This window comes from Ciona intestinalis, chromosome 2 (genome assembly GCF_000224145.3).
Source record: "Ciona intestinalis chromosome 2, KH, whole genome shotgun sequence".
NCBI classification, from domain to species: Eukaryota; Metazoa; Chordata; class Ascidiacea; order Phlebobranchia; family Cionidae; genus Ciona; species Ciona intestinalis.
Genome location: NC_020167.2, coordinates 4,338,622 through 4,349,712, shown reverse-complemented (window position 1 = coordinate 4,349,712; position 11,091 = coordinate 4,338,622). Strand labels below are relative to the sequence as shown.

At 45.7% G+C, this 11,091-nt stretch overlaps 2 protein-coding genes across 2 annotated transcripts in view; one reads left to right on the top strand and one right to left on the bottom strand.

The window, feature by feature from the left end:
- Window positions 1-10,450, top strand: part of LOC108951058 (vasorin-like) — a 26,741-nt gene extending 16,291 nt beyond the window's left edge. The window contains exons 3-10 of the mRNA XM_018817719.2: window positions 4,397-4,806; window positions 4,909-5,050; window positions 5,266-5,498; window positions 5,689-5,801; window positions 7,266-7,496; window positions 7,824-7,934; window positions 8,104-8,241; window positions 8,356-10,450. Coding sequence (XP_018673264.1) covers window positions 4,576-4,806; window positions 4,909-5,050; window positions 5,266-5,498; window positions 5,689-5,801; window positions 7,266-7,496; window positions 7,824-7,934; window positions 8,104-8,241; window positions 8,356-9,922 — 2,766 coding nt within the window. The 5' untranslated portion in view covers window positions 4,397-4,575 and the 3' untranslated portion in view covers window positions 9,923-10,450. The remainder of the gene's footprint in view (window positions 1-4,396; window positions 4,807-4,908; window positions 5,051-5,265; window positions 5,499-5,688; window positions 5,802-7,265; window positions 7,497-7,823; window positions 7,935-8,103; window positions 8,242-8,355) is intronic.
- LOC100175730 (coronin-7-like) overlaps window positions 1-11,091 on the bottom strand; it is a 42,575-nt gene that overhangs the window by 27,339 nt on the left and 4,145 nt on the right. The window lies entirely within an intron of this gene.

Below are 11,091 nucleotides of genomic sequence, written 5' to 3'. Positions count from 1 at the left end.
CCCTCCCGGTATATATGGAAGATTCCGTGTACAGTTTACGTGACTCCGAGGGCAGGAGGTGGTTTTGGGGGACTCGCAGGGCGATGGTAAGGCATTCCTATACGTAATCGTGGTGACTTAATAGACGACGCCTGAGGCGATGATAATCTCTTCCGCGGTTTAACTAACTCATTGCGCCAGGCTTTGAATGCAAAGGCTAAGCCGCTACCCGAACCGCCTTCAGTAAACAGTGTAAACGTTGAGGCGGTTGTAAACACAGGCACGCGAGCGACGTCGGACACTTGTTTTACAGGATTCGGAAGTTCATATCGCAGCAACAGACTCTTTACATTTGCGCTGACCACCGGTTACGTGTTTCGTCCAGTTTTTACTAGTTTACATGTGCTAAATAAACATGGTAACGATTTAACATGATTATTGGTTAATGGGTAACTGTATATACGCTGGCGCGGATGTCTTGTGACGTCGACTACAAAAACACGGCGATAACATAAGCAATCTCGTACGTCATAATCGGCCTCGGCAACTAGGCTACATAGCCTATGATTGTGACATAACTACGACAGTCATCGGCGCGGGCGTGTACTAATTTGCGGTTGCAGGTCGTAGTCGCGGCTACGGCGCTCGTACAGAATCGCCGTTTAAAACAATCGAGAAACGCGTAATGAGCGGAGAGGCCGCGTTTGCGAGGAATCGTGACGACGATTTGAACACGGATTCGGCTTGGTAAATTTCATATTCAAGTGGTTCCAATAAGCCTCGTCGGCAACGAACATCGCTAATTGCTGATTTGGTTCAACGAACGAAACATTTACGCGTAGCATCCGCGCTGTATAGTTACCAGTTTGAAAAAGCTTACAGCAGGAATTGAGCATTCTTTCGTTTCGCATAGTGCGCTATGAGATTTAATTGCTGAATCTTATCGTTTGACGTCCGTTATATCATTAGAGATATCGCGTTCATTCGCTACTATGGTTAAGCTAGGAACGGCTAATGCGCGGAACCGTGATAAATTAAAGCCAGCTGTTACTGGAAGGTAAGAGCAACAGAATCTCGGTTTGATCTTAGTCTCGATAGAAGCCAGTTTATTTGGATAGCCTTTTATAGTTAGAAATCGGATGGATTTCTGAAGAGGAAGCTGCAGCTGGTCCGCAATGCGATACGTCGTGAAACATTGACCGCTCCGGTAGTGTTTCCGTATTAAAATCAACACGACTTCCGCTGATTTTTTGCGCACGGTTCGGTCAACACTGCAGTGGACCTGTGGACAGGCCAATGATGATCAATGCGAAGACGATAAATATTTACTGCATCCCGCCACTCGCGATTAATGACAGTTTACACTGGCGCCTTATTGGTCGGGTTCTTATTTCTCACGTAATTTTGTCAAATATGGTATCGTCGAAGAAAACGAGATCGCGACCGATTTTGTAAGCGTACTAGCTTTAACGACAAGAGTTAAAGCGGAATTGTTCGGTGTTATCAGATTTTTCAAAGGAAATTGCGAAAATAAAATAAATAGCATTATTTTTTATATATTAAAAGCGAAATTTTGCGACATCAAAGCCGCGTGACCGTTCAAGCGAATGTCAATCTCGGAAAACGTTCTGTTTTAGGCCCGGGTAGGGGTGTGTAAGAAATGACGTGCACGATTCATTTACTACTTCAGTTAAACCTCGGCACGCGCGTACCAAGGTTGTGTTTGCAAGAGACTTGTTTGCAGAGGTATATAACTTCTTAAAGTGAAGTGCTGAAAAACGTGGTATAGGAGCAGTTACCAGGCTTGCTTTTTACTACTTGAGCGATAATAGCTTGCAAGTTGCAACCTAGGTGAGTAACAAAGAAGGGACAGTCGAAGAATGCGTCCCTTGACGCACAATAACTCGCAATTGGCAGATTATCCGGTAGTTAGCCAACAATACTGTTTACCGGGAACTACGCATGCGTAAAATCGCGGCAAGCAATTACTGGGCGGGATTCATTCTGTGCAAGGCAGGTTAGGGTGAGGTTGTGTGGCAATGATACCAAACACACTGTAAGGGATAGCTATGTGAAGGTATACGTAAAATACAGGCAGTTCCGTTTGTTGTTTTGAGGTGTTGTTGATATTGGCCTACTGTAATGCAGTGTGCAGATGGATTGTTTGCTTGTCGAGACCGATAGCGAGGAATTAGAGCGCGGAGTTCGTACCCTTTCAATCCAGTTTCAAGACCACTCAGTACTCGCGAGGCGCACGGCGTTCAAGTGGTTCCCGATCCGAGAAGCTGCTTTGTTCGATCCACAATACTCCCTTTATAGGTGGGGATGCTTACAAGCACTTTAGCTCGAGAACTGCCGGGGATTGACGATTGAGCACGGCTCGAAACTACAGCCACTCGTGCGTCGTAATTTCCAGCTTCGATCACAGTATACAGCAGTTTAAACGGACAGTGAGCATCTTTGTTTAGTTTGCGATAGAAAATTGACTTATGAACGCATAGGTATTGTGAGTTTATATGTAATCCAGGAAGTTGCTTACGGGTTTGCTGAAAATGGCTGCCGTTGTAGCACAGGGACGTTTAATATATCACGGGCCACTGCACGAAAGTGTGTGGCGATGAATCATAGGCTTAGAGTTTGTTATTTCGGCGTCAGTGCCGACTGTACCGTGGCGAATATGTATTAGCGTTTTGAGTTCGTCAGTCAGTGAGAATCTATGTTAAAATATAAAGCAGGAAATCGATACTGCACGAGGATTGCATGCGAAGAGTGACGGCGACCATGCCGTGCCTAATATAAAGGAAAACACCGCGTATATTGGCGCAGGTGCCGTATGGTCGTTGAGGCTTAGCGCTATGAAAGTTAGGAATCCAATCCGCCTCCGAGGCGAAAACACAACACGAATTACGCCGAGATTTGCACGCAACTTCCCGGGTGCGATAACGTTGAATGACAGTTGATTCGTCGGGGGCTTAGGGTTGGTATATTGTCTCATTACACAGCTCGTTAGGCGGGTTCGGGGTAAAAGTTGTAGGGTGCGTTCCAAGCGGGTGACAGCAAAAGTCAGAATATGGTGATGGAGATATGGTAGCTACCGTTTTCTCAGCTGCTTGCGGTGGGGTTTGAGCTGTGGTTTGGCGTTGTAGCGTTTGAAACTGGATGAGGATAAACTCAAGCCAGAAATATCAACGAAATTATCTGACATTCAAATCCTCGTTTTTTACGAGGGAGCTGAACCGGTTGGAGCCGAGTCTGAGTAAACATTTCGCAGCCGTCCAGTACACATTCATTGTCGCTGAAAGGATTAATTGGTGCGCGCCTAAAGTTGGGTAGAAATGGTATGGGCATGGGAGTTAATCAAGAAGTAAGTAAGCAGGCGGATATTACGCTAGGGTGGTGGTAAAGGTTGAAAGAGTGTTTCGTTTATGGCGGAAGCTGCTGGTTTATTGCTGCGATTGTAAAACCAGGGTAGCTAAAAGGTTGAACCGCGGCGTAGGTCGGGCAGAACGTATTGAAAAAGGGGGACGGTCGAGCTTCAAAGCTCTGATACCGAAATGCAAACAAGTGAAGTTATAAAAGGGAGTTTAGTTTGAGTAGAGGGGCTTAAGATCGCTCCACGCCCCAAGAAGGGTGAACAGGGGCGCCCATGTTCGTTTAAAGGCGCTCACACGTGACAGGATAATCTTCGACGTTAGTGAAGCGAGACGGCGAGGATTCGCGATCCAGGTTCCCGGCTATGGCAGCGAATTTCGCCCGAAGTTGACTCAGCCAGACACAGGAAACACGCAGACTTCATTAGATTCGCGAGTCAGCCTAATAAGCTCGGCGAAGAGAAATTATGACATCGACTTGAAACGAAGCGAGCCACGAGTTTCCGCATCAGGGCGCACGACCGCTTGCCAATTAGATGACGAAAGGGAAGAAAAAATAGGTCGAGGCTAAACACGCGCACGTAATAACAACTTCATTGTTAAGGGCGCAATCTCGGATGAAGCGGCTTAGCGGATTTCGCTTTAAAACCAGGTTCCTATACGTCCTCAGCAGACAAGGCCTAAATACTCCGCGCGTTGACGCACTTAAGCAAAAAGGGAAAGTGCAAGGGTGAGTTACTACATGCAATTGATGGGGTAAGCTTTCGGGATCGGTCAGGGTCCAGTGGCAGCAAAGCGAGCGGGACCGGGCAAAACATGGCCCGCTGTAACCGGAGCCAGGCGCTCGTGTCGCGCGCAAACCGTGCTAAACCCAGTAAACATACAAACCGTAATCGAGTGGTGCGTTTGATATTATGATATGACAACAGAGAAATAATAGTTTGCTGTAAGCAAGGTTGGTGTGGCAGTCGAGGTGATTGACGTACTCCGGAAGCGAGACTTCGTAAGATTTAGTATTGAAACTTGTTGTTTTCTTTGTTCCACAGGCAAGTAGCTGACATCTTAAATTAGAATTTCCTGAGCGACTGTTCATGATTTCTGAAGCGCAGTGCGGGTTTTTACAAGTCCAACAAAGCGGAAAAAACTCGATTAAACCGGACATTCGGCGACAAAAGAAAACTCCACTCCTAGGTTGGAACACGGTTGTTTAATTGGATTTAGCAGCATGACGACGTGGGCTACGACGTACCTGGCTCTAGTGATGTTGCTTGTCGCGAAGATGACGTCATCAACAATGACGTGTCCGAGACTGTGTAGTTGTCACTCGCGGGAAGTTTGGTGCGAAAATCAAGGTCTGACTGAGATACCGGTCGGCATACCGGTGGACACAAGGAAACTTTATCTCTTCGACAACAACATTACCACCATCCCCGAAGGATCGCTGTCGCGTCTAAAGGTAATGTCTATATCCTTCTGGGCTCCTGTGCAGATAGAAACTGTCTCGATATTTGTGTGTGTTTGTCTTGGCTGATTAGTGGCATGCTTTCTTATTTTGCAGGGTCTGCAGTTTTTGGTGTTAACGTCAAACGGCCTCACGAACGATGCGATCCGACCTGGGTTGTTCTCGCAGTTGAAGGAGCTTGAGGTGTTGATACTTTCAAACAACAAACTCACCACCATTACCAACGACATGTTCGCTGGTAAGTAAATATTGATAATGCAATTCGTCGTGCATATAATACAGATTGTACATATAAACAAGCGAAATCCTAACACGGGCTTGTACAATATTAAATATTGTAATCTTTACCGGTCACGAGGATCACTCGGTTGCTGCACGCGTGCATTTTGCGACCATGCTCTTTTTATTACATTCCCGTGCGACCAAGCAAATCTCAACAAATAATATTGCCAGGTATGCCGAAACTGGTCAGGCTCTACATAGAGAAGAACCGACTGCGAACCATCGCACCGAAGGCTCTTTTTAACATGACGAAACTGGTGGAGCTGAAACTGAGCGGGAATCAACTGACCAACTTTCCGAAGATCAAATCATGCCCCAAACTCCGCAGACTCAGCTTGAACAATAATAAACTTGCAAGGCTGCAGTTCGATAGCTTAAGCGAAGTCAATTTGGAAGAACTAGAGGTGAAGGGAATTGTATATTGGTCTGATATTTCGAGTAATCCGGAAAAACAACATTGGCTTTCTACCGACAACCCAAACATTTCCATAACGATGCATTCTGCGCTCCTAGTAACTCGAAAATCGCAAATTAGAGCAATTGTTATAATTTTTTTATTAGGGTGTAAAATTAAATCAAACCAATTATTTGCAGTTATCCAGTAACCGTCTTACCCAACTGCCTTCAACTACGTTTCGAGACATGAGCAACTTTGGTGTTTTGGATCTAAGTCTCAATCGGATTAGAAGGTTGCCCAGGATAATAAAGTAAGTTGTTTTGTATGCCTGCTAATGGGTTGATGCGTAAATAGAATGTCCGAGAGCGGCGTTCATTATTCGTGCATTGTGTTGCCGCTATGATATTTTTGCTTCATGGTAGCAATACAATGGATCGTGATTGTTATTGTTGGGACGCGGTGTAAAACGTTCGCGAAAGCGGGGATTACACTGAGCTCCATTAGGGCAAGACGACTGCCACGTTTTACGTCGGTTCAAGGCCCCAGAATGCAGCAAGGCGCGGCCTTAGCGGCGTTGTCTTTCGTCGGGCCGAAACATTGTTCTGATGTGGACGCCGCTTGTCAGCGTTTGTCGGGGGTGAAACCACGCGAAACAGTAATGGCCGACCGTTCGAGTTTTGAGTCGAGTTCGTAGTGAATGGATGATGAGTGATCGCTGTTTTGCGTAAACACAGACTGCATTAAGGCCCCTGTTTCAGACGGCGCGCAGAAGATGAAACGCAGACGACACAGTGTGAGTAGCAGGCTCGTGCACCGAGATTGCTTGTTCGGGGTAAACAACATCGGCCTACATACACATACATACGGGGACCGGAGTACACAGAATAAGCTGTTAGGTGTGCGGTGTACCGTCGCATGAAAACACGTACAGGGGGTTGGGCGGACCGCTTTCAAATCCCATGAACCGTGCCGCTAAAAGCTAGCGCTGCGAGACACCTGCGGAGTAAACGAGACACGTAGGCGTAAGTCAACAGGCTGTTTTCGTTGAAAGCTTAATGACCCAGGCACTTCTCTCGGACCTAGGAACACTCGACCGGGGTGTGCTGCAGCTCCGTCTTTGTCAGGTCGGCGAACCCTTAAGGTTGACGCGCGTGGCTGACAGGTACATGCATGGATTATCGGTCAAGCTGGAAAAGCTTTGAATTCCTGCAGCCATAGGTCGGTGGCTAGGTTAAACAAAGCTATGGACCTTTGAGCGTAATACCAAGTGCGTCGGGGAGTTTTGGCAAATCTCCAATTTAATATAGATAAGTGGTTCGAGTTTAATCTAACAATTACCAGCGAAATTGGAGTGTCGTTTGTATTAAACGAGGCCGCTTTTACACAGAACCGTGTTTTAATCTAACGACCTGAGCAGTTTCTTTCACGTACAACGAGGCGAGCCAAAATGCCATGAATAATTCTAATTGCGAATACTGCGAAAACAACGTGGACGAAAATTGGCTTAGCTAGAAACGCTCGGCGAAGTTTAATTAACATACGCTGATACATGACGATCTGCTTATACTACAAGCAACTAATATCACAATAAAAGCGACAAGAGAGAAAAATTCTGCAGACCAATTAAAAGCCAAAGTGGAGACCGAGTGTATCCACTTCCAAGGCAGCTGTAATTGATTTGACATCATTAGCGCGTGCGACCCGTTGAACACCAGCTGTAACCAATCAAAGCATAATGTGAAGTTTATAATCCTAACTGCGACTTTATTTTCAGGAACATGACTTCGCTTCATTCCCTCAACCTCTCCTGCAACTCCATCAGCTTTCTTCCTCCGGATTTGCTCCAGAGTTTGCGGAAGATCAAGGTCCTGGACCTCCACGATCTTCGACTCTCATCCCTTAGCGAATCCTTCATCCCAAGGGGTGTCCTTTTCAACGTGGCGGACTTTTCCATGAACCCGTGGCGGTGCGACTGTGACCTCTCTTGGCTGCCAAACATTATGAGGTGGGTACGGCGATAAGCATTTTATGCAAAAAGACGATTTATCCTCAAAATACCGTTATCGGCAAAGGTGCTTCAGAATCGACACGCGTTTTCGGGGGTCGATATCCCCGTGCATTTAGTATTACAAATTCACTGTCACTGATAAGGTAACGAATCGTGTGAGCAGAGATACACAATCGTGTTCGTTATTTTAAGCCAAATCGGCTTCAAGAAGGCAGAAACCCGACCTTGCTACGGGTGAATTACAAGTGAAATGAGTCGGCACGCTTATCTTACACTTGTCCAGCAGCTGAGCAATCGAAAAATAACCTCTTTATTTTTGTGCAGGGCCATACCAGGGGCATTTATAAACGTTGACAGTGTGCAGTGCGCAACTCCCGTTAGGTGGCAGCACAGAAAGCTCAACTCTTTGTACGATCACGACCTCAAATGCAACAGGTATTCAATTGTTGTGGATATTGCTACTTAACGTTCAGACAGTGATTAGATTTGATAAATGTGGTCTGCTTATCGACTAAATACCGAGTAAATACTAAACGTAAGCAACCTAAATGGGGTATAGGTTAGCGGTTAATTTTCAAACCTTTAATTGACTTGTTTTTGACAGGGGACCCAGTTTGCCGCCCAGAGATAAAGACACTGCCAGCCATCCGCACAGACCGACTGTGGATCTATGTGATGGAATAGTTTGTGCTAACGGCGCCCCATGTTATATCAACAACACGACAAACCGCCCAGTCTGCAGGTGGGATATAAGACTAATGATGTTTTCATTACCGCGGGTGTTGCCGCTTTACAAATGTCAGCCTTACTACAATGACCCGTTGTTAAAATTTTATATGTTTTTTTTTTTATAAAGGTGTCCTCCTCACTGGACAGGCATGTTGTGTGATCATTGGAAAGCATTACCCACCCCACCCACATCCACCACGACCACTACAACCCTAGCTGCACGCGCACCGTCGGGCAACGTACCGCATCTTATAATACAGAGTGATACCATCACCCCGAACTCAGTGGGGATAATTCTACCAAGTACTGGACGATCCCTAAAAGTTACAGTCACCGAAATCCTTGCGGGTCGAAAATCGACTCCGAACGAATATACGATCGTTCCGACCACTCACCCTTACACTGTAAACGATTTGGAGGCAGGAAAGAAGTACAACATCTGCATCACCTCATCGGACATCATCCGGAGTACCGGAGGCAGGGACAAGATCGTGACAGACACGTTATGCGGGGAGGTAACAACCTTAAACCTTCCAGCGAGCGGTTCTCCCGACGAGACGACGAAAGATTATGATTCAAATTATGTGGAACCGGACAAGGTAGAAAATAAAGTTATTCCACCACCGACTGTTGTCGATGCTCCAGTCGTCGATCCAGGCGACGATGAAAAACAGACAGGCGACACAAATCCTTCAGTAGATACCCAACATGACTTTCCGTTGCTTTACCCGGCGCTCGGTGCGGGGTTAGGGGCATTCGTGATCCTGGTAGTCGCCATTTTGTTTTTTGTCTGCTATAAAAACAAAAAGAAGCAGAAGAAGCAAGCGAACAATAACGACTCGATAAAACCGTCAGAATACAGTCGGGGCCGACCGTCCAACGGCATCTGTGACCCTGATATGATACCGATGATGATGCAGCAGGTTCCTAGACCGACAGTAACTACATCAATGGTAACCCCGCAGGGAGAAATATACCAACACCCACCACATAACCACACACAGAATGGGGCAATACAGCCGCTCCGGGTATCTACACCAAACAAAAACGGTTCTTTGGGACGCAGCAGTAACTCAGGCGGAAGCGTCTGCGGAGCGCCGATGTCGCAACCCGGTGAAATACAGCGCGGGTACTCGCCCGGATCGAACGTTAGTCACACTGTACCAAAAGATGGCCTGGAGGAGCCGCGATACGTCACAAGTCCTAACTGCGCGCTCTCCTATCCCAGCAACGGCGGAGTGTACAGCACCCAAATTCCGTACACTACAACCCAACAACCCCCGCCACACACTAACCGAGGACATGAGTTCTTATACCGAGCTCACCCAGGCAGCTTAGCTGCAGAAACAATCGCGGAGACGCGCTACGGGGAAACCCAAGGGCTGGTGCCGAGGCCAACTTGTACAACAGTGAACCACTACCACCACAGCCCTATCGCGACCACAATGGGACCGGACTACGCTTACCAGCAGCACGTAAACGGCTTGGTAACCGGTTACAGCCAACCCACAGTGCCGCAAATCACGCGATCTCCGGTTCGGTACACACCGTCTACACAAATGGGGTCCGGAGTTCGTTTCCCCGACCAGCGAGTCGGTCATCTAAGTTTGGACCGCTACGGTCCAGCGATCACGAGCGGTCACATGATCGATCCGAACATGTCACCTGCGTTTCATGACACTTTAGTCATGTGATCGTTGTGTCACGATTTCTAATCTATTTACGCTGTATAGGCGCTCGCTGCTGTGAAAAGTTCACTTAGTTCGATTTTCGAATTTTTTGTTTATTCGTGTACTGGGCTGTACCTTGATCTCGCTTTTTAGCACCACATTATAATATAACCCAACATACACGCTCACTCTTTGCACTTTACACTACGAATATACCACGTCCACATATCATACACGTAGCTGTTTTTACGTCACCAATATATAAGCTTTACATATATTGCAATCGATTGCAACACAAGTGAAGAACAACAAGAAACTGCCTTTGTTCAAATATACTTTAAACTGCTGCGTTTTCCGAATTGCTATTTTTTTCTTTTATTGCCACGACCAAATCTGTTTTTTCTTTGTTTTTTTTTACTTTCCTTAAAAAGTTCTCGTTGTGCCAATGACGTCACATTTCTACGGCGGCTTTGCCACGTGACCCGTGCATTTTAAATATGAAACCCAATAAAGCAATTGCTTACTGCGGCTTCCACCGCGAGCGAACAAAAACAGTCGTTTTGTGCATCAATAATTCAGCTATGCAAATAAGCAGAAGTGAAAATACGACGAGTAAAACGGAATGACTGATATTCTGCAGTTTTTTTATTAAAAACCTTCCCCATACTAGTACTGTATAGACTAGTTTGACAAGCTATATGAAAATTGCCTATAAAAAAGTACGAGAAAAATAAGTAACAAAAAATAGCCAATACTTTGCGCGCATATAAGGAAGTATTGGACTAAGTTACTTAAAGCACACTAAGGTCCCTTTCTCTATTGCTACCACTTACCTACAAGTTCGTACAAAATTTCTAGTGAATATACAGAGACACACGAATATTAATCTGATCACTTACCAACTGCCTACACATTAACAGTAATATATAGTATACCCTAAACAAAAAATAAATATCAACCTAAACAAATTTTGATGAAGACAACCTAAATAGGACGTCAAAAGAGCGGTCAACAAAATTTTTTTCTCGGGAAGAGCCATTATACAATATACAAGTATTAACAGTAATGTTTAGGGCAAGAGTTCGCAAGCTTTTTTACACCGTTGACCCTTTTGAAAATTTTGAAAAATCCCCCCCTCCCCCCCCTATTTTTTTACCTTTTAAAAAGTAAGATTTTATTTAAAAAAAAACTTG